The sequence below is a fragment of the Nicotiana tomentosiformis genome, chromosome 1 (assembly GCF_000390325.3).
Source record: "Nicotiana tomentosiformis chromosome 1, ASM39032v3, whole genome shotgun sequence".
In the NCBI taxonomy this organism is placed as follows: Eukaryota; Viridiplantae; Streptophyta; class Magnoliopsida; order Solanales; family Solanaceae; genus Nicotiana; species Nicotiana tomentosiformis.
The window spans coordinates 98,372,364-98,396,373 of NC_090812.1; the positions used below are offsets into that span (position 1 = coordinate 98,372,364).

The 24,010-nt window shown below is 34.8% G+C and overlaps 2 protein-coding genes and 1 long non-coding RNA gene across 3 annotated transcripts; 2 read left to right on the forward strand and 1 right to left on the reverse strand.

Annotated features, from left to right (window-relative positions):
* Positions 1-3,420: 3,420 nt before the first annotated feature.
* On the forward strand, positions 3,421-5,501 carry LOC104085032 (uncharacterized). Its single transcript, XR_683745.4, has 2 exons — positions 3,421-4,203; positions 4,727-5,501. It is a non-coding gene; the product is annotated as an uncharacterized lncRNA (long non-coding RNA).
* A 1,617-nt stretch (positions 5,502-7,118) lies between these two features.
* Positions 7,119-12,457, reverse strand: LOC104085031 (tubby-like F-box protein 3). Its single transcript, XM_009588991.4, has 6 exons — positions 11,486-12,457; positions 9,714-9,801; positions 9,359-9,488; positions 9,101-9,280; positions 7,997-8,473; positions 7,119-7,670 (listed from the first exon to the last, which is right to left on the reverse strand). The coding sequence occupies exons 1-5, from the start codon at positions 11,807-11,809 to the stop codon at positions 8,005-8,007; spliced, it is 1,191 nt and encodes a 396-aa protein (XP_009587286.1). The 5' UTR covers positions 11,810-12,457; the 3' UTR covers positions 7,119-7,670; positions 7,997-8,004.
* Positions 12,458-19,243: 6,786 nt separating this feature from the next.
* Positions 19,244-23,501, forward strand: LOC104085030 (sodium/hydrogen exchanger 3-like). The gene is made up of 14 exons (XM_018766963.3): positions 19,244-19,414; positions 19,550-19,668; positions 20,140-20,237; positions 20,428-20,484; positions 20,684-20,730; positions 20,806-21,000; positions 21,291-21,340; positions 21,548-21,614; positions 21,731-21,831; positions 21,955-22,056; positions 22,206-22,344; positions 22,419-22,481; positions 22,629-22,712; positions 22,987-23,501. Exons 1-14 carry the CDS (start codon positions 19,244-19,246, stop codon positions 23,311-23,313), a joined length of 1,620 nt encoding a protein of 539 aa, XP_018622479.1. The 3' UTR covers positions 23,314-23,501.
* The last annotated feature ends 509 nt before the right edge of the window (positions 23,502-24,010 follow it).

The following is a 24,010-nucleotide window of genomic DNA, read 5'->3' on the forward strand; positions in this document are numbered from 1 at the left end:
ACTATTACGGCACGCAACTCGTTCCCAATATAAACTCATTAACACGAATAACTCAACACAACCAATAACGTAATCCCAGAGCGTACAAAACACCAATGATCTACTAGTACAATAAAAAATAGCCAATACCTCGTACTCAGAAACCTCAACAACTCATTAACACAAGAATAGCTAAAGAACTCACACAATTAGACATAATATAATAAAGTACAGCAAGTAAGGTAAAGACAATAAAGGCAAGTAAAGACATGAATTAATGAAGGTATACAATTAATAAAGGTAGGCACATATAACATGTAGCAGGTATTGATTGAAGGATGAATGAACTGAAATATGTAGCAACTAATTGACAGATAACAAGTAAGGCATGAATAACAAACAAGGACATGGAGCAAATCAAAGCATGTAATGAAATATAATATAGAATAAACAAATATATAAAGGTCTAACCCACATACTTGAACCCATGGCAACTAATATGCATTCGTCACCTCGCATTTATGCTAGTTCCGTGCATAGTTCACGTAGCAAATAGACCAAAACAAATCCTAATTCCCTCAGGTCAAAGTTAAACATGATACTTACCTAACAAAATCAATACTCAACCATGACTTTTCCTTTATAACAAGCATCCAAACCAACCGAATCTAGTCAAATATCATCAAAACAATTCAAAATAAGCTTTAGAAACTACCCACGCATTAAAAATGTTTAATCTATAGCTAAACTGAAAAAGTCAACAAAAGTTAACCCCGAACTCGCTTGGTCAAAACCTGAGATACGGACCAAAACCCGATTACCCATTTACCCTCGAGCCCGATTATATGATTTGTTTTGAAATCCAACTTCAATTCGAGGTCTAAATCTCAATTTTTAAAAATCCCAAAATTATACCCAAAACCCTTAATTTGTACCATGAAATTCCTAGATTTGATGTTAAAAGCTCATGAAAAGTAATGTAAAATTGATAGAAAATGAATTAGAGTTGCTTACCAATGAATTTGGGAAGAAAAAGTTCTTCAAAAATCGCCTCTAGAGTGTTTGGGGTTGAGAAATAGTATAAAATGAGCCAAGTCCCGATTTTTCCTCTTTTACCCAACTGCAATATCGCATTTGCGATGTCTTGTTTGCAAATGCGAGATACTGATCTCAAATGCGATCAGTGCATCATACAGTCAAAAGTCACAAATGCGACAAAATTCTCGCAAATGCGATCTGCCCCTCCATCGCAAATGTGAGCTAAGCTTCACATATGCGAAGTTGTCCCAAATTCTCAAGGATCGCAAATGTAACCAAAATGTTCGCAAAAGCGAACGACCCACATCCAAAAAAAGTGAACATTTGTGAAGGCACCCCAACCCAACCCATTTATCGCAAATGCATGTCAGACCTCGCAAATGCGAGATCTACAGACTACACCAGCAATAGGCATTGCACCAGCAATTCTAAAACCATCCAAACTCATCTGATACTCACACGAAACGCACCCGAGCTCGTCGAGCTCCAAACCGAACATGCACACAAGATAGCATCCTAAAAACTTGCTAGCTACCTCAAATCATCAAAATAATACCAAATAACAAGAATCAATCATCAAAATTCAAGAATTTCAACTTAAAAACTCAATTTCACAATTTTTCACATAACACACCGAAATGCACTTGGGTCATCTTGGACCCCAAACAAACATGCCTACAAGTCCAAAAATATCATACGAATCTATTGGAATCGTTAAAACACCGATTTGAGGTCATTTACCTAAAATATTAACCGTGGTCAACTCTAACCTCATTTTAAGTCAAAAATCATATTTTCATCAAAATTTTACGTAAAAGTTTTCCCGAAAATGATACGGATCACACACGCAAATCGATAAACATCAAATGAAGCTATAGAAGGTCTCAAAACACAAAAATAACTGCTAGTACTCAAAACGACATATCGGAGAGTCACAACTATGCCGTTTTCCATTCATTTCTCTTCTTATTTTGTTGGAATTTAGGCTATGCTTTAGTCTGCTATTGGATAGGTTGCTACTCTTTACACTAATGCCCAATTTGACAATATTTATTATAATATCGTGGAACCCAATCGTAGTTAACTTCCTGCTCAAAAGCTTATCATGTTGGATCTTCTACCTTGATACTCCGAGGCATAGGTCTAGTAATACCTAATTCAATAAGCATCCTAGCATAAGAAATACTATCTTCATTTTCCTAGTTCACTCCCTATTCTACTCGGGGCAGTTTTGCCCCCAAAACTTTGCTAAATATTCACTACAAAATCTGTTGTAAAGAGAACTTTCTAAAATAACTCAACCAACTTTTTTTTTTTGTTAAAAGAAACTAAAAACTTTCCGCCAAAATATTGAGTTTTTTACACCCTTGATCCTTTTTAACTATTATTTTAAAAAATAGCATTATTTATTATTTATTCCATAAATAGCACCCTTTTTTTTTTCATTATTACATATTATAAAAATTAAGCTAACATTTAATAAGTTAACTGACTCACCAATCACGGAAAGTACTTTTTTTGTCTATCTCCATTCTCCCTTTCCAACATTCATCTTTTTCACTCCATTTTTAAAAATCTGATGCATATGTGAATGCCACCCAAATTCAAGATGTATTGATTTATACGTCTTTTATACTTTGTATATCAAGTATCACTTTAATTCAAAATGTATTTTTTATGTATATAATTTTTGTATATTTATTTGTGAAGTGGCATCTTATTTTAAGATATTTTTAATATATATTTCAAATATATTTTATATGTCAAGTGCCATTTTAATTCAGGATATATATATATATATATATATATATATATATATATATATATATATATATATATATATATATATATATGCCATCTTAATTAAATTTAAGATATATTTTTTATGTGTTAATTCAATGCATATTTTTTATATATACGTTTTGTATATATTAACGTATATTATTATCGAAATACGATCTTTATGTTAAGAAATGAAGAAATAAGAAAGAGAAAAACTTAAGAAAGATAATTAAAAAAAATAAATAAAATAAATTTAAAAAATATATTGGTTACTGCAGAAAATAAAATTAAGAAGATGAAGAAAAAGAAGGAAAGCTAATAGATAAAAAGAAAAAAATGCATGATTTTTGCACAAAGAATTATTGATTTTCCATTCAAATTGCTTATGTTTAGGGATTAATAATTAATATTTCTATTTTAATAGAATTGTGTGTTATAAATATAAATATGTTTCTGCCACAACTGTATTATTGGATTTATTTTAAGAATTTGTTATATTTCTTTTAAACTGTGACAGTTAATATTCAAAATTATTGGGCCCATACTGAATCCATATAGAGACCCATGCTTTCTTGCTCCGCTTCTTTTACCGTTATACCCCTATTCTTAGGGTTTGGGTCCGTCGCTTCCAGTTCCAGAGACTTATATCTTCGTGCTTTAGCTAAACCAAAACCCTAATTCGACATTGAAGCTATGCGCCGCTGATTTGCTACACTCCACTGAATTTCACACTCAAAACTTTTTCTCTCAAAGCATAATAAAAGAAAATCAGTTTTGCTAATCGAGCTTTCTATCCGTCAATTGTTCTTTATATTGTTTCATCGTTTGCTAGTTTAATTTGTGATGTTTGTCCGTTTGCATTTACATGGCCGGTGATGACAAAATATTTGCACGAGCGGCAGCAACAATTTTAATGCGCACCTATGGTTGTTACCATGGGGTTGTTGTTGCTATGAATAATGTGCCAATATGCTAATCTGAGGCCTGCTTGTTTCAGTATTGGGTGCGTCCAGCCTTCTTTTTTTTTTTTTTGCTGGTAGTTGCATTGTGTTACATATTTATGTTTGTTATATTAAAATAAAACCAGAAATTTTAGCATCCTAAACAAGACAAGAGAGAGTTATGAACTATGATGTTTGTTTTAGTAACCAATTTTAGGTACCAATTTTAGGTACCATCCTAAAATATCCTCTCTTGTCTTTATGTTGTTTCGGATGCCAAAGTTTTTGGTTTTTCAAAGTCTATTTTGTCATAATAATTTTTTTAAACATGTCATTGGGCATTCAATTTTTTAAGTTCTTATGAACTATGATGTTTGTTTTAGTAACCAATTTTAGGTACCATGATTCAGAAGAGTCAATCCAGGATATGACTTTTGTTGTTGAAGTTCCAGAGCAAATCTTGGTAATTTCATAGTTAAAATATCCCTAGTTAGATGTCCTAAATCAGGCAGGCAGTTTTGATCCATGACAAAATGAAATGCAAAAAAGAAAAATAGTATAGCCAAAGAAACCCACTGTTTGGACTTGACTTTTGTGTCGGTTCCAATTTCAGGGACCTTAGATTGCTATTTCTTATTCATGCTACTTGTAGATCACCTTTTTAGGATGCTTGTTTCTCGGTGCAAGTTGGTGCATTTCATAGTCTTTAAATTGTTGTCTAAAGTATTCATCTGATCAAGTAATTTAAATAAAAACTTTCCTTCGCTTGAAATTGTTTGTCGTTTGATGCCTGCCCTCTTATCGAAAGAATGGCTAGAAAGCCCACTTTTATTGTCGTCCCAGGCTGTGGAAAATGATGCATATGTTTTGTTAGTGATTAGTGCAGATGTGCATTATAACTTTCTGGTTGGTTCAGTACGATCTCAACGTAGTGTCTTCAATAGAATTAGGAATTTAATTGCCTTTTGACTGCATTGGTACATCAGGTTCTTATTTCATACGGTGCTGAAGGAGATACAGCAAGACGGTTTCCATCGTGTTGGACCTCCTTCGGTGCGGTGACAACAGTAATCCTGAATAAGTTTTTCAAGAAACTTGAAGTTTCTTTTTCAACAAAGAACAGCGTTGTTGGATGTTATGTACTATGTTATCAGCCCATGCACCAGTCTATGGTTTCTTGTGAGTTTTCACACATGAAGCACCTGCAAACTGCCTGGCAAATCTGGACATTATTTCTAAACATTTTCGGGATTATCTGTGGGTGATACTACAAGTTGTCAAATCTCTATTATCTGCTTGGCAAGGACAGAATTGATAAGAGGTTGAAACAAGTTTGGAAGACCATTCCCTTAAGCATCATGTGGACCATTTGGTTAGAAATTAGAATCGAATAGAAGATGTTTTGTAGGGGAGAAACAGAACTCTTCTTTGTAAAGTACAAATGTATACAAAACTTGCATTTTTGGTGTAGGAGCAGCTTGATAGAGTGTCCACTCAGCTTTTTGGAATTGTTGGATTCTCCGAATATGTTACTAGCAACTAATTTTGTACCCCCGAGAAAAAGTCCCTAGCTAAAATCGCAACAATAAAACCCCCATGTAATTTCCCACGTAAGCAGATCCCTAGATAAATCCCCAAGAAATTAGTCCCCAACTAAATCCGCAGCTAACCTGCTCATCCTTTTGTACTATTGCTGGTACCCTTTGGGTGGTTTGGTTTGAAGACAAGTTAGGCTGGAAATAATTATATTGAGATTAGTTATTCTGGTATTATTTCTTATTGGTTGTTTGACATGTATTACTCCGGAAATTGTTAATTTTATTGTTTTATCCTAGAATTACTATTCCACCTTTTAGCAGGTATAAGTTATCCCAGTACTATTTTTAATCTCGGGATAACTTCTTCCAGGATTAATAATTAAATAGGGGGTAAGGCGGTACTATAATTTTATGCCAGTATTATTTTTACTTATTTATCATACCAAGCGACCCATTAGTTTTGCTTCATTAATATAACATCTTATCTTATCAAAGAGATCAGCCGATGCGCCGGTCTAATATGCAGTTGATCCTAACTAGTTTGCAAGTAATGCGTAATAGCTGTTTCAAATGAAAGTTCAGACCATGCAATACTTTTCGGCAAAGGGCCAGATATATTCTGACCATGCAATACTTTTCGAAAATAGTCTAAGAATAATTTTTGTTATATTATTGAGTTATCTATATCCCTTCAGTTATACTTTGGATTCAAATATACCCCTCATTTAAACGGAGGAACACGTGTTATCGTCATGTTGGTCAATTCTAAATATCTCCTAATTAATTAAAAACTCATTACACATACCCGTAAAATAATTTCTTAAAGCAATTTTTTTTTTGTAAAAACTGGAAAGAACTGATATTATTTTTACTAAAAACTGAAAAAAACAAAAATATTTTTTTTTCCAGTTTTTACAAAAAAACTGCTTTAAAAAAAATTGAAAAATATTTTCTAAAACAATATTTTTGTAAAAACTGAAAAAAAAAATTAAAAAGCAATTTTCTAAAGCAATGTTTTTTTAAAACTAAAAAATAAATATTTTCTTTTTTTTTCAGTTTTTAGTTAAAAATATTTCAATTTTTTTCAGTTTTTAATTGCTTTAAAAAAATTATTTTTCAGTTTATTTTTTTTCAATTTTTACAAAAATATTGTTTTAGAAAATAGTTTTCAGTTTTTTTAGTTTTTTTCATTTTTTACAAAAAAAAAATTATTTTTCGAGTATGGGTAATTGAGTATTTTTAATTAATTATGAAATATTTAGAATTGACCAAAAGGACGATAACACGTGTACCTCCGTTTAAATGAGGGGTATATTTGAACCCAAAGTATGACTGAAGGAGTATAGATAACCCAATAGTATAACGAGAGTATTCTTAGACCATTTTCAAAAGTATAAGGGTATATTTGGCCCTTTGCCGAATACTTTTTGTGTAACCTTGTTATACTTTCTCATTGTAAAAGTTCCAGTGTATACCAATATTTAGGGGGGAAATTGAAAAATAGTCACAGTTCCAAAAGTAATCGAAATTTAGCCACTTTTAGTGTAAAGATAAATCTGAACGAAAACACTGTTCAAAATCCGAAAAATATTCCACCATAATATACTGGAGTTTGAATTTTTTACATGTGAATTTCCAGCGTAATATACTGAAGTTCCAACATAATATACTGATCCAGCATAATATGCTAGAAGTTCATACACAGATGCTCCAACCTCCAGTATATTATGCTGAAATTTTCCGTGTTGCAGCAAAATAGTGACTATTTTTCAATTACTAGTCCGAAAACTGGCTAGCTCGTGCTATTTTCACAATATTTAGAATATAATTAGGAACCCCCTGCCAAATAATAATTGCTAGTATTTGTTGATATTGTTGTAACAAAAAAAGTCTAGTATTTCATCACTTGCGCACACTTGATTGTTTTCGCAATGTATTTGGCAAAACAGGTTCAAGTGTCACCAGCCTTACATTGGTGTTCTATCTCCACAAATTTCTACTCTTGCATATTACAATTACATTTCGGCATTATTCCAAGAGAGAAATACTACCGTTGATAAAGACATCAAAATGCTCATACTACAAAAGTTTTGAACTGTAAGGGGAAGAACGAAAAATCAGAAATGAAAGCACTCCTGTCCAGGAGAAAGGGTACAACAAGTACAATCAGGTAGTGAGCTAACAAAAGCAGTAAGTTAGAAGAACCAAACTGGGAAGCATACCTGTCTATTTACAAAAAGTAACAAGAGAAAGGTCCAAGCACAGGAAACCAGGGCGATTAATTCAGCAAAGAACAAACTTGCTGCGATTCAACTGGGTGTTAGTTCAGTGGCCAACAGACACAGGGTTATGCAAACGCCAGCCTGAGCACCTCAAATACGTCTTGCAGAACCTGCATGAATCAGTCTATCGATCATTATACCTAAACGGCAACAAAATGGTTCATCTGCAAACAAAGTAATACTTGGGTTTCCAGAAAAGAGATATTGTGTACACATTACATACAACTTATAATCAAAAACCTTGGACAGTCGTTTTAACAGTTTATATGGTATTGAGAACATTTCTTGTCCCACCAGAAGGTTGTTCTTTGGGATCACCAAACACACTTTCTAATAATCAAATCATTACTACTGCTCACTTCATTACAGTATCACATACTAAAATGAGCACATGAAAATCAAATGATGTTGAGTAAAAGGTTACAGCAAAAAGCACCTGTCTCATTATTCACAGGCAATTTTGGTGTCAAAGCTGCTGAGGCAGATCGCAAATGCCTGAAATGCAGAGATAGGATACTGATAGTCCATGGTAAACACATCTTCTCCCACTTTTCCAAATTGGAGAACAACATTCTCATGTTCCTGTCCAGCTCCATCACCTTGAGAAGCAACTAGCTGAAAGTTTTTTACGGAAGCAACTGTTACCCTGCCATTGAAGTTAAGACACCAGCACTGGAGTTGCTCGTGCCACCTAGGAGCCTTGTTCTTCAAACTTAAAACTTCATCTTTTTGACTGGGTAAAGGCCCGGATGGGAAATTATCCATGCGAGTTGATTTTGATCTAAAAAAGGGAAGGGAGGGGAAGGAATCTATATTCACAGGAACAAATTCTGTCTGCGTAGGGGCTACACCCCCAGGTTCAACAGAAGAAGCAGGAATTGCATCCATGACACACAGCATCCTCCTAGGCCCCCTGACAAAAACAAACAATTTATTTCAATTGGCAAGTGAGAGATATAACCATCCCTTCTCAATCAGTAAAAAGGTAGACATTCTGTTTTCAATCGATAAAAGTGTAACATTCATGACATCAAAAACCTACTAACTTAATCTTGAATTTCCTGTTTTGGCTTGGCACAAAGAAAAACATTCACTTTTTAGTATAAATTGAGTAAAATATCCGCTTATTTTTTGTTTTTTTAGATAGAAGAGCTAGTATTTTGAAGAGTAAATTGGATCTCAAGTAACTTTTTATTTTAAATTAGTTAAACGGCCCTTTCAAAAGACTAAACATCATTTATGGACACTAAAGAAGGAAGGATACCAGCCGGTTAGGCATACAAGGAGTATTTCCTTAATTGGACATCCATGTAGGTGAAATAACATAAAAGGAACTATCTCTTACTTAGACCCTAGAAAAGAAGAGTAAATTGGATCTCAAGTAACTTGTTTTTTCAAAATTAGTTAAACGATCCCCTTAAAAGACTAAACATCATTTATGGACAACGAAGAAGGTTACCAGCATGTTAGGCATAGAAGGAGTATTTCCCTTATTGGACATCCCTGTAAATAAAAGCAAACAAAAGGAACTATCTCTTACCTAGACCCCAGGACATTCAACTCGTATGAGATGTGAGCGACGGGAAAGTTGCTGGCAGGTATTCTTGGAGAGACTTGTTTCATTCCAACAAACCTAGTAGAGCGGCATTTACTGACTTTAGCTCCTGCATTAGAGGGTTGTGCATCATAGATTGTGAACTTGGTTCCCAGGAAGTTGGATCTGTTACAAAGTTCAGCAAGGAGAACGTAGTCAGCACGACGACTATAAAGTAGCAAATGACATACTAGTGCGACAAACCTCAGCTTCCCAATGTAGGTGCTGCTACCCTTGGAAACATCATCAGCATTTAAAGAAATGATGTAATCTGTGCATGTTGGCCTTCTACACTTCCGAGCAGCAAGAAGGAACTTACCATCATCGTTAGAAGCTGTATAAAAGGTAAACAGTGAAGGTCGGAGCACTATCATGTAACCTGGATAACGTAAGCAAAGTAATCCTAGATAGATTCAGGTACAAGCAAATGAAGCCTCTGAGGATCTAATTGCACCAAAAGAAACACTGGAAAAGGAAAAGAGGGCAAACAAGTACGAGAGGGTAATTCATATATATATCTAGAAAGAAAGAACCGAAACTGTCATAATCGATTGTTCACCTTCATTAAAATTAAGATAAAGGTGATACGTCTGAGAGCTCCGGTTCCTTTTGATGAAACATTGAACAAGATTGTCTCTAGGACCAGGCTGCAGGAAGAGGAAAAGGTTATTATTCACTATGCTTGTAAATTATTAAATGATTCAAACACATAAAGAAAGTTCTAATTTGTATACTTTAACTAGGAAAAAGGAAATAGGAGCACAGGAGAAATGTAAATTTTAGAGAACAATAACATAGATATATAAATCTAATTGTTGTGCTGCAATTGGTTGTGTCCAATCATCTCAAAGTGGTATAAGCAAAATAGAAGTACAGTAACACTCATGTGATAACAGCTGGAAAAATATAAGGATTCAGCAGTAATTCCAATAGACAAAGTTGTTAGCATTCTTTCATTCCGAAAATCTTATTTTAGTTGACAAAAAATTTCAGTCTTTGCTATATATACTCTTAGCATTTTGTATTCCTATGCCATAGTCAACTCTTCTCATGGTCTACGATAATGTTCTGTCCGTCTGTTCTCTATCTCCCTCCTCACCCTCACACTCACCCCCACCCCCTTTAAGAGCATTGAACCCACAATTGGTCAACTCAAGGGGGTCTTTCCATTGGGCACTTCTGGTCCATAAATCATCACTTCACCTCATGAGCTTAACCCAAAAGGACTTCACAATTGTTGTTATTACACAAAGTTAAATGTTCTTACAACACAGGATGTTTCCAAAGGCACTCTAAAGTGCAAGTTCCAATTTTCCTGACCCAAAATAAAGTCAAAAAATTCTGCCCTAGAAAGGAAGTTGAGTGTGTCTTCCACACTACTTCAGGAGAATCTTCACTCAAGTGCATAAGAGTGCAGGTTGCAGGCTTATAGCTGTTAATGCAGATGGTCATATGACATATGCTGTAGATTACCAAGTTCCATATGAATCTTTCCTCTAGCAACTAAGCAGGTGCTCAGCAGCAATTGTATTGAACATTGCCAAGAGTTAAGCACACCGTTAACAGCACATAGTCTTGATTAAGCTCCAGAGTAATCTAAAGGGGAACATGAAACTCCAAGCGGGGAGGTAAGTTAAATTTCTGCTCTCTCTTGCAGAACATTAAGAACAAAGGTTGCATAAATCTACAGATGTACTAAGATTTAAAGGTAAGCTATTTCTTTTCTTTCTTAGTTCTTTCATACTCATATTGATTCAGTGTCCTATATTATTTGCATATTCCAGATCCCCTAGAGGATGATTGAATTGTTCGGACATAAGAGTATCAACTTGAAGACCACAAAAGTTCCTCTTCTAGCTACAACGCTCAGTTTGACTTCATCTGAAGGCTGGAGCAGGATTGTCCGAGACATGTGCTTGTCAGCTACACAGGCTACCATGTGGATTAGTCAAAGTGCACGCAAGCACGCCCAATGCTCAACCACTCAACCTTGTAAAAGTCATATTCATTCAAATGACAACTTAGGCTTAGCAAAAGCTGTTCCTCTTGACGAACCCCTAAATGGCCAAAGTTTCATATGGAAAAAACCAGGAAATCGCTAGATCAATTATTAATGGAATACAATGTGTAAGCTTTAATACACTTTATTTATCCTTCAGGTATAAGCTACCATAAAAACATGCATCATTTTCCTGTTGAGCCTCACCCTGATTAAAGGAGTAAATGTAGCAAAAATGTACTAGCACTTTTTTTAGTTAGCCTAGCATACACAACAAGAACGCAAAGGCATACACTGGAACACTAAAAGCTCATAAAATTCGAGAGTCAAACCTGCTTCAAGGATATGGGGAACGTCAATTTGCCACAAATTTCAGGTGTTTTAACAATTTCTTTCATTATTTCTCTCCAACTCCTACAAACACCAGCACAACAAACCACATTTTTTCTCGGAGGCCAAGTAGAGTCAGAAGCCTCAATCCTCATCAGGACATCTCTCAATAGCTCGGGCGGCATATTAGCCCAACAACTTTGCCTTAAAGCATCCAATGTCACTGTACAATCTTGAACAACCCTATGTGACCTAGAACGAAACCCTTTACGCGAAATGCTCCCAAATTCACCCCTCATTTCCTGAATCATACTCTTGAATGACATCTTTAACAACTATACAACACTGGTTTGCTAAATTTTCCTCAACAGTGAACTTCAAATAATATTCTTTCCTATTATTACAAACCAAAAAGTAACACCCATTCAAGCTACATATGTTCAAGAATCAAATTTGGATGGGAATTTTGTACAGACCCAAATCACCCAGATCCTCTTTCTTGGTAAACCCCAGAAATAAAGTTAGCTCTGTGTTGTACAATAAACTATAAACATAGACCAAAATTGAAAATCAGCCATCTGTAAAGCTAAAGTTCCTATCTTTTGATAAATAAAAATCCAATCTTTGATAAAAAGCTTCAATGTTGGATAAAATGGACAAATATTGTCCCTCCAAATGATGAAACTGAACACACCCAAGTTGTATTTCTACATCTAGACCATCAATTTTAAGATTGGATAGAGGAGTGATCCATGATCAGTAGCAGTACAGATCTACAATATCTGACGAGGTACATTGAATGTTCCTAAAACAGAAAGCTGAAATGGGTCCTAGAAGTTCGTGTTTGAACATCATCTACTTTAGAAGGAAGGAGTTGAAGAAAGAGGGAATATAGGGGTTAGGGTTGGTAAGGTAGGTTTGGTTGAAAAGTGAGCATTTTCTTCTTCTTTAGTTTTGGGCTTTCACACAGCGACAGAAGTGTAGGTAAGTGGAGAGACTGGCCTTTTGTCTCACATCATCTCTGACACCTTCAACTGCAAAGCCGGGTCAGATTCTTGCTCCGCCTTGTTGGATGGATTCTTGGCCGTTGAGTTACTTCTCTTTGGGTAGGATACTAGATATGATGCATAAATAACAAGTTACTCCTATTTATTATTCCTTCCGTTTCATTTTAAGTGATTTAATTCTAACTATGTTTGTTATCTTGTTTTTGTTAATTAGATAATTACTATTTACATAGACAAAATTATTATATAGTTTGAAGAGCATTAGTGCTCTCTAAATGTGTAGCATTATATGTCAAGTTATTAATACTATAACATGTCATAGTTTGTCTTTCAAAAATAGTTCCTCAACTGTTTGCCCATAAAGTATTTGTGGCAAATATAGAAAGAAATTACCAAAACGTGAAGCTTGTCAAACAACTTCTTCTTTGCACCTTTCTTCGCGAGGAGATCCGTTACTTAACTTTGTTTTCGATAGCTGTGCCTAAGACTGAATTCCCTAACTATCCCGGCATCAATCTGCATTAAAAACTGATTGGGTGATAAGGGAGGTACCATTTTTAATCAGTTCTATTACTTCCATTGAATCAGATGTGACTTCAAGTGGGGTGAGACTAGTTTTCAATGCTAGTTTCAGGCCCTATATAAGAGCTAGAAGCACAAAAAATCATATACTATATTATAAGTGTGAAGATCCAAAGTCAAAGTTACAAGACAAAAATAATAATGTAAAGTTAAATGGCCATTTTACCCTTCAGCAAACATTACTTCGGAATTTTGTACAAACATGCAAATTCACATTCTAATAAAAATAACAAAAAGAAAAAGTTTAATTGGATAATTAATAATATATGAATATTTCAAGCACATGAAATTAAATTTGAACCTATCATTTATGCAATATTAACAAAAATAATTTGGTTTTCTCCTACTTCCCTAATTAATATTTATTAATATGTGTTTTATAACTAAGGCAAAAGACTTTTATACTTTATAGTTCTTTTCTCTTCGGATTGTGGAAAAACTCGATCATCCACCACCGCTTTGCCAACATTATGACTAATCCTTGTGCTTCCTCTTGCAAGGTTTATTTTTGGGACTATATATAAAATATTACTGAATCCTTGTGGATTATAATTCAAATATTTTGTAATGTTGTTGATTTAATCTGGTAATTTCGAATATATTAAGTTTTCCAAGGGTGAAATTTTGACCAAATTTTGCATCTTTGCATGTACATCAAATACATAATACTATTCCAAGGAAAAATATTCTCTGTAGAATTATATGTAACATGAATCCATCAGTAAATTTTGGGTTGTTTAATTAGGATGTTTATCTTCAAACACTACAATTTTAAAAGGTAATTGTCCCATAACTTGATGTGTTTTTATAGGCTCTTGATGATGGTGCTTGTACGCTTATTAATTAGTAGTACTAATATTTTTTGGAAAAATTTGCCTCTGGTAAAATATTTTTAATTAGTTGGTAAAATTCCCTTTACATTTTTTTTTCACAACATCATGAAGCACTGCGACGAGTTTTATTTTTAAACTTTGTTACGACCCCAGTTTTCCTCTACAGGATGTCGTGATGGCAAGACTAGATAAGCCTAACACCTGCTGATTAAATAATAAATTTTTAACCCAATAATTATTAAGCATGAAACAGAAGTTTCTATAATAAGCCAACAATCTCAACATGATACAATATCCCAAAACAGGTAATATAAGTCATAAGCTTTGCTAAGAGTCACTAGAAATAACAATACATCATTGTCCCGGAGTAATGGGAAACAATGGAAATGAAACACAATAGAAGGTGACTTCGGGGCCTGCGAACGTCAAACATGTATACCTTGAAGTCTCCAGCCACACAGGCATAAGTCTCAACCCAACCCGATCAAAAGTACCTGGATCTGCACAAAAATATGCAGAAGCGTAGCATGAGTACACCACAACGGTACCCAGTAAGTATCAAGCCTAACCTCGATAGAATAGTGTCAAGGCCAGGTCAAGACACCTACCAGACATGTAAACTTGTGTAGGATATAATTCAAAGCTAACAATGGAAAGAACATCAATGTAAGACCAACAATAGAAGGATCACAAATTTACAATCAACAGTGAAAATATTAGAAACACGAATAGCAACAAGAAATAGACAGGTAATAAAGAAACAGATGACAACTAAATCAATCAAATCGATCCTAATGCACAATTTACAACAAGAATTACCCGAGGTACCACTCCTCATAATCTCAAATCATAAATCGCAACTTTCAAATCTTACATGTGTGGTACCTCGTGTCCATATTTCTTTCCACATCACTTTCGCACGGCAAAATTCACGTGCCACCATGTACACTGTATCCGCGTCAAATGCTAATGAAAATGTTCAAGAGATTTATTTATATAGGATAAGGCATAGTAACAACTTTGAATAAAGTAGGAATCAAATGAGAAAATAAGTTTATTTTAGAAATTATTTGGGTGAAGAAAATAACATTTTTCAAATAAAGTAAAGCATCGGATAAGCTATTGAATTAAATATAGAATTTGTTAAGTTAAAATATAATAACAATTTTTAAGTAAAGTAAAAATATCAGATAGGGTGAGGATATTTAAGTTGAGAAATCAATTAAAGTGAAATATAACGACTATTAAGAATAGTAAAGTACTGAATGAAACGACAAGTTTTAACTTAAGAGTCACATAAGGTAAGCATGTTAATAATTCTTTTATTTAAAATTATTATATTACCAACAACTCGGCATGGTATGAGATAATGACTCAGCGTAGTAAATTCATCTTGAAATCAATTTACCATAATAATAATAATAATAATAATAATAATAATAATAATAATAATAATAATAATAATAATAATAATAATAATAATAGGAAAGGAAAACAAGAAATGACGGCAAAGCAGTAAACTAATGAAAAAAACTCAATCCTTAAAATCAGTAAATCCAAAGATAATAGTCCTCAAAATCTTATAGGATAAATATTGAACACTAACACAATACAACAATGAATACAACACACACAATCTGTTGCGGCGCGCGATCCGATCCCACTGTACAAACACAATCCTCCATTATTTCACCATATCAATATCAAAAATAATACATAACATCTGTTGCGGGGCGCAATCCGATCCCACCGTATCAACATTGAATCCTCCCTTATTTCACCATATCACATAATCCTCCCTTATTCTATTCGTTGTGGCGTGCAACCCGATCCCACCGTATTATCATTTATCAATATCATAATTTTTCCTTATTCCACCCATTGTGGTGTGCAACCTGATCCACAAGCAATTTAAATTAACAATAACAACAACAACAACAATCCAATAACTCAATATACAAGAATTTCTACAATCACAGGGTATGAGTACATGACAATAAAGGAACCACGTAATAATCAGAGAAATGCAACAATTATTACAAGAACAACATGACAAGTAAAGCACGTGACAACTAAGGTGTTCAAGTAAAATAGTTAAGACAAGTAGCAAATAGGCACAGAGTCATGGAAAGGACTCAACAATTAAGAGATAACAAGACAATAAGGAAGGCAATAACTTCAACTAAAGCATATAAGGGCAAAATGACAAGTAAGAGGTACAATAAGTGCTAACAACGTCAAATAGAGCATGTAAGAGTAGATTAACAATGAGAGATATAACACGTCATGACAATTCAATTAAAGGCATGGAAAAAGTCTAGATAATCTAAACCGGTCAAATACCACATATAGCCCGTGCACCCACTCATTACCTTGAGTACACGAGTTTCACGTAACACAAATAGCACAATCAACTCGAATCCTAAGGGGTAGTTTACCCCACACACAGTTAGACAAGATACATACCTCAAAGAAATCAAACCGATACGCTAAAATGACTTTCTCGTGTGAAACAACCTCCGGACGACTCAAATCTAGCCAAAATAGCTTAATATCATAAATAAAAACCAAATGAAACAATTTCGGATAATAAAGTTTTGATCTTTAAATAAAACTAAAAAGTCAACCCCCGAGCCCGCACCTCGAAACCCGATAAAATTTATAAAATCTGAACACTCATTTCGATACGAGTTCAACCATACCAAAATTATCAAATTCCGACATCAAATCGGCCTTCAAATCCTCATTTTATATTTTAAAAAGATTTTACAAAAATTCCCATTTTCTCTCGTTCAATTCACTAATTTAATTATAAAAATAATTATGGAATCATGAAATATAATCAAATCCGGATAAAGAACACTTACCCCAAACCAACACGTGAAAATCCCTTCCTAAATCGCCCAAACTCGAGCTCTCTAACTCAAAAAGTGATAAAATATCAATAGCCCTCAAAATAGAGTACTTAAACTCTGCCGAGTGATTCCTCTTACACGATAGCGGAACAATCCTTGCGATCACGAAGAACAAATTGCTGCCCAGTGAAAATAAAGCTTCGCGTTCGCAGCACAAACCTCGCGAACGCGATGAACAATGATCAGAGGCTTCGCGAACGCGTGTAGACAATCGCGAACACGGTAAGTAAAAGTCCACCAACTCCCAGTTCCACTACGCGAATGCGACCAAATAGGTGCGAACGCGGATAATGGACAACTAAAGCATCGCGAACACGTGCTCACGATAACGTCTGCGATGAACAAAATCTCTAAGCTCCCAGAAACCTTTCGCGATTGCATCATCATCTTCGCGATCACGAAGAACAACATGCACACCAGCAAGCCAGCAGTCCAAAAACATAGAGAAATAACATGTAGCCCATCCGAAACACACCAGAGGCCCCCGGGACCGCGTTGAAATATACCAACAAGTTCCATAACATAACGTGGACCTGCTCGAGGCCTCAAATCACATCAAACAACATCAAAATTATGAATCGCACCTCAAATCGAACTTAATGAACTTATGAACTTTCAACTTCTAAAACTCGTGCCGAAACATATCAAATCAACCCGGAATGACGTTAAATTTTTCATGCAAGTTCTAAATGACACAATAGAGCTATACCAACTCCCGGAATCGAATACCGAACCCGATGTCAATAAAGTCAACTCTCGGTCAAACCTCTCAACCTTCCAAACCTTCAACTTTCCAATTTTCGTCAAAATGTGCCGAAACCTTCTAGAAATATCTAAATGCGAATCCGGGCATATGCCCAAGTTCAAAATTACCATCCGGACCTAACAGAAACATAAAATCTTCGATCCGAGGTCAAACTCACAAAAGTCAAACTTGGTCAACTATTCTAACTTAACGCTTCAACAACGAAATTCATTCTTCCAAACTAATTCCGAATCACCCGAAAACCGAAACCGACGATACACACAAGTCGTAATACATCATACGAAACTACTTATGCCCTCAAACCACCGAGCGAAGTACAAATGCTCAAAACGACCGATCGGGTCGTTACAAACTTCCACTTATTTGAATTCACCCATTGATCTTAATCAATGCTAATTTTAGGATCACATATAAGTTAACATATTTTGCATATTGGTTCGAACTTCTACACAAATACATGCAAAATCATATAGCTAAATTACAATATGGATCGGAATATCAGGACAGGATTTCTTCCTCTCTTGACTTAGGTAGGATGAACAACTTATCATTTTCAGGAATTTATATTTGATTTATTTTATAACTAATATTTATGTCATTTTTTAAATCTTATATTCACTGAAGGGCCAGAGACTAGTTGTTAGTAGAAATGGGGATGCCTTTCATGAACCCAACTATTCATTCTTCCTTGGATGAACCCATAATTTTAAAATTGCAATAACGAATTTGTCGAGTTTAAATGTTTGAATCCGCCTCCGATTACATCGTCTTAGTCTTCCATAATTTGCATAGTCAAGATATTTTTTCTTTGACTATAAAAGTTACTCCATTAAGTTAATACTTAATTTACAGTGTCTTTATAATATTTAATTTTTTTTTTTATTACTAGATGAAAATAAAAAAGAACCCGTTATTCAGGTCGAAGGAGGATTATCTAATATCTTTGCTCTATCTTGACCAGATTAATTAGGATTTTGCAATAGACCCCCGTAATTTGGGTCCATAAAACCGTTAATCTTTGCTGTCTGAGAAGCATCCTTGTCCAGCTTAACTTCTAACTTCTATATCTATTCCAATGTGGTAATGTTCTTCTCATCAATTTCTCTCCTTAACTACTACAAACTTGTCGCCCTCTCTCGTTCAGCCTAGAATTCTAGTACTTCTTGCAGAATACATAAATGTTTCACGTTCTGTTTTTGTAGCATTCATACAATTGAAACTTCGCAACTGCAGATGCTCTGCAGTTTGAAGGTAAACCAAAGTTATTTGGAACTGTTAATGTTTATGAATTTTCAATATATGCATGTGTGCCTTACTTGCTGCTGGAACTATATATACATATATACAAAAGTTAATACTATGTATTAAGATATCGACCGACTAAATTTAAATCACGAGTATTAGTGGCGAAGCCAGAAATTTTTCCAAGGGTATTCAAATTTAAAAGAAGTAAAAACAATTCCCAATAAATGTGGTCAATTTAGCAAAAGGTGGCTTCACCCCTGATGAGTATGTGTTTGCGTTTGCATGATCTTTCTCCGGTTTATACTTTGGTTATTAGCATTGCTAAAGTTGTCTTCTTTAATTAGAAATTGATGTTTGATACAACTAACTTACATTGGTCTTTTCTTTTTTTAGTGTTTGTGTAGATAACGTTATGGTTTTGGACGGTATAACGGGATTGGGCGTGACGGCCTTGTCAGGTTCTGATGATCAGGTCTTTGTAAATTTAACTCTCTTCGTCGCACTTCTCTGTGGATGCATTGTGATTGGTCATCTTCTTGAAGAAAGCCGATGGATTAACGAGTCCATCACAGCTCTTGTTATTGTAAGACTTGTTCTTAATTTCATGTTGTACCAAACACAAACACAAACACAATTACACATCTCTAACATTTTTTATATGTACTATCTGTGTTATCTCGTTTCGTTAATGGATATCCATCCTTTCTTTTGGCTGCAGGGTTTATCTGCTGCAGGCATCACTCGACTAACTACTAATAGAAAGAGTTCTCATCTTTTAGAATTTGACGAACAACTATTCTTTGTTTATGTTATACCTGCCATTATATTCAATGCCGGGTAAGTTTTTCATCATAGGGTACGTAATAGTGGTTTGTTATGTTATTATGGTGTTAATTTGGCTATTATAGCACTATTTCATGAATCTTGCCAGCCACATATTAGTAAAATTGAGTGCTCTGCTGAATTATAAATTATTGGAAGGACAACATCACATTCTGCTAAGGGGCCATTGTGTTTTTCCTTGGGATTTCTACTCTCTACATATGGAAGAGACAGAATACTTTTAAACAATTTTTTCCTCTTGTGGCCGTGTAATCTATGATATAACTTAAATATGGAAGTCTTATGATTATACTAAGAGGGTCGCCACCTTAATGACTGGCACTGTTTTTGTGGTTAACTGGCAAACAGAGAGAAAGGGGAAAAAGAAAGAGGATTGTTTTATTTAGTTTATGATAACATAATCTTTTATCAGGTGTTTAATGTAATCTATTGAGTCTGATTAATCATTTTTTTTTACTTTACCAGTTTCCAGGTGAAAATGAAGCACTTTTTCAGGAATTTAGGGACCATTGTGCTGTTTGGTGTCCTTGGCACATTGATATCTTTCGGCGTCATATCATTTGGTATGCCTTCTTCAGTCCTTCTCCTTCAATCAGTTAAAGAAAGATAATGCCTAGTCCTTAAGTTAAATTTCTACAAATAATTTGCAACTATATGCTCTCTGAAGTGTAATGTGGTTAGATCAGTCTTGATTTTATTCTTGAGTTACTATGTGGTTGTCTCTCTTAATTTCGTTTCAAAGTTTTTATTTAGGTGCATGGTTGTTACTTGGGAAGCTGGATACCGGTCTGGAGTTAAGGGATTATCTTGGTAATCTTTTCCTCTTCTCTCCATCAATTGGTTATGTGGTTATTGATTTGTTACAATGGAAAAGTAATGAAACAATTGATAGAGGGATGGCAAAGTTAAAACATACAAATGATGTAGTTATTAGAAGGAAAAACATACAATTGGTGTCCTGCTTTCTTCCTTACATCTTCTGATGATTATTAAAATTCTTTTACTGCAGCGATTGGAGCTATATTTTCAGCAACAGACTCTGTTTGCACATTGCAGGTTTTCTCCTAAAACTGCAATTTAATTCCGAAGATAAAAACAGATTACTAAAATAGCAAGCTGTGTTTGCTACAGGTGCTTGATCAGGATGAGACACCTCTTCTCTACAGCCTAGTCTTTGGAGAAGGTGTGGTAAATGATGCTACATCAGTGGTGCTTTTTAACGCAATCCAGAAATTCGACCTCTCAAACATCAACTCACAAGTGGCCTTATCACTTACTCTAACTTTTCTCTACCGATTTGTGGGAAGCACTTTGCTCGGAGTACTTGTGAGTCAGCCAGCCTTTTTCGCATTATGTTTTACATTAGTGCATTAGTCAATTTTTCCCTATCTTTTCGACACAACTTCGAATTGGGAAACAGATTTTTCTTCTGGATAAGACTCAACATCTTACATAACTTGGTTTCTTTTAACACTCTTTTGATCTGGAAGTACTTGTATATATTGGCAAGAAGCCGACTAATATACGCATGATCAGATTTTGTTTATGATCCGCCTATTTATAATAGGCTTTATCAATATCTCATACATGTCTGATATGATGCTCTTCTTATGCAGGTTGGATTGCTAAGTGCATACATAATAAAAAAGATATACCTTGGTAGGAGGTGTGTATAAATTTCTTCATGTGGTCTTTATTTTATTTCATGGATTATGGTTCAGATATATTATTCTTTGATGTTTATCAGTCACATCTCAGTTAATATCAATACACAAACTTTAGCAATCAGAAAGATTGTTTGGTTTCCACTTCCCAGTAGATAATTCGACATATTCTTCATTTGCAATTCAATAAGCCTCAATTCTGATGGCAGGAAGTCAACCGATCGTGAAGTTGCTCTCATGATTCTCATGGCTTACCTTTCATATGTTATGGCAGAAGTAAGTTCCTGTACACATGAACTGCATGAGTTTTATATCAACTTATCAGGTCTCACTGTTTGTAGTTTCTTTGATTATTGATCTTGATAATGTTGATAATCATGCCTACCTTTCAGCTGTTTGATTTGAATGGAATTCTTACAGTATTTGTCTGTGGGATTGTCATGTCACACTATACCTGGCATAATGTGACCGATAATTCTAAAGTGACAACAAGGTATGTCAAAACATTCAGACTTTATAAATCTTTTTCTCAGTTGGATTCAATTTTAATCTTCTTCTTCAAAGAATCTTAAAGTAGCCATATCGACATTTCTGAATTTAACTTGATTTTCAACAGGCATGCTTTTGCAACAATGTCATTTATTGCGGAGACTTTCATTTTCCTTTATGTTGGTATGGATGCCTTAGATATCGAGAAATGGAGATTCGCTAGCCACAGGTGAGATTGAAATCTATTTCATTTAAAACATAAGATCGAGCTTGGCCCTAGGCAAATTTAGAGTCAATGATTATGTTTGTGACGCTCATATAGTAGTTAAAAGCCCTATTTATTTGCTTTGCCTCTTGATTTTGGACTTGTTTCCACAGTCCTGGAAAATCTGTTGCAGTGAGTGGTGTGCTGCTTGCCCTGGTTATGGTTGGAAGAGCGTGCTTTGTGATACCTTTGTCCATTTTATCAAATTCTTGGAAGCAATCTAAGGATCACGAGCTCGGCTTCAAGCACCAGGTTTATTGACTTTGCCAAAATTTCGTGCTGCTACTGAATCGCCACGGAAAAACTTTAATAATTCATCTTCACAGGTTACAATATGGTGGGCTGGTTTGATGCGAGGAGCTGTTTCAATGGCGTTGGCTTATAACCAGGTAGATAATTGAATTCTCTTCTTCTCATATCTCTAAAAGATGAAAAAGGAGAAACATGAGGGAGGAGTACTTATATCTAAAACTGGAAATCTTGTTGTTACTCGATAAAGATAATATTACTGATTGAAGCCTGATTCTTGTTTGTAGTTTACAAGGTTTGGCCACACACAATTGCCAGGAAATGCAGTCATGATTACCAGTACCATTACAATTGTCCTCTTCAGTACTGTGGTAATTAAACTACCTCAATCCTTTGCTATCTGTGTTTTTTAGTTACCTTTCATTACTTGAATCCACAAACATCTTTTTGGTTCTCGCACATCACTATATCGGTTGTGAACCAATTGAGTCCATTGATTGCTAAGAGTCATGAGTAATGAGCTAATAGGTTGAGTGGACTCTCCCACCTGTCACATTAGTACTCCTGTTTAGTCTATATATAATATCAAAAAGTTTTCTACAGCTCTCAATATTTGTACTGATCTTTTTTTTTTGGATCCTTTAGGTGTTTGGGTTGATAACAAAGCCTCTGATAAGGTACTTGCTCCCTCCATCAAAAGACATCAACATGAGTTCTTCTGAACTATCCCTCGGACTCCTACTTCTCAACGGGCTAGAACATGAAGGTGATGTTCCTCGGATAAGCAGTTTGACAATGTTATTGAAAAGACCTGCACAAACCATTATTTACTTTTGGAGTAAGTTTGATGATGCTTTTATGCGACGCGTGTTTGGAGGGAGGGATTCCATGCCAGATACACCAGTGTCTTCAAATGAAGGAAGTGATCACGGTTCACAATTTGGAAGTAATCCTAGCTTACATCTCGTTTAGAAAATAGTTTTTTTTAAGGAAACAGGATAGGTTTCTAGAATTGCCGGTTTTCCTATCAAGTATCAACCTTAACCATCAATAGTTGCAAGGATGCCTTCTGTATATATTCATGAATTACACTAGGCTGAATTGCTTGTAAATATTCAGATACTAATCTCTAATTCTGATGATTTAGCTAAGCTTGTACATATATCTGTGTTTCTATTTTTCAAATGGAGTATATTTCTTGGTTTGGACTTGTTTTTTCTCGAGGCAGCCCGTTTACATGCTATATATTTTGATGTTGCTCCAAATGGAAGGGCCTGGCTTGAGAATAGGCTTTGGTTTATTTTCCTTTTACTTTTTAAGCCCCACTGCACCCTAGAGGATCAATAGTGTTTCACTTATCCTTGAATGATTCGAACCTTTGACGGTTTGACCTACTCGTTGGTGGTGAAGGTGCTCTACTGAATCAGCTTTAGTTAGAGCAAACCTCACTCGTGATGCCTAAGGTTATTTGATATAGTATAGCTGTTCTATAGGATTGTTTTCTTCTAGTTGGACTTTATGATGATGTCTTTGGATTATGGTGATATAAGTCCGAACTGAGGAGCTACGTCACATATACCCTTTAACTAACACATGCTAAAAAAACAAGTAATAACTCGTCTCGTGCTTGACTCTATCCGTAAGACAGGTGTGTAACCAACCACCTAGT

Bases quoted from the DNA above. Each gene is read 5' to 3' on its own strand.
- LOC104085030 (XM_018766963.3), top strand. From the start codon at position 19,244: ATGGTTTTGGACGGTATAACGGGATTGGGCGTGACGGCCTTGTCAGGT. The intron at 21,341-21,547 runs GTGTGTATAAAT...TTCTGATGGCAG, and splicing joins AAGATATACCTTGGTAGGAG to GAAGTCAACCGATCGTGAAG. The intron at 22,057-22,205 runs GTGAGATTGAAA...TTGTTTCCACAG, and splicing joins TGGAGATTCGCTAGCCACAG to TCCTGGAAAATCTGTTGCAG.
- LOC104085031 (XM_009588991.4), bottom strand. From the start codon at position 11,809: ATGTCATTCAAGAGTATGATTCAGGAAATGAGGGGTGAATTTGGGAGC. The intron at 9,281-9,358 runs GTTTGTCGCACT...ACTTTGTAACAG, and splicing joins ACCTACATTGGGAAGCTGAG to ATCCAACTTCCTGGGAACCA. The intron at 8,474-9,100 runs GTAAGAGATAGT...TGTTTTTGTCAG, and splicing joins TTGAATGTCCTGGGGTCTAG to GGGGCCTAGGAGGATGCTGT.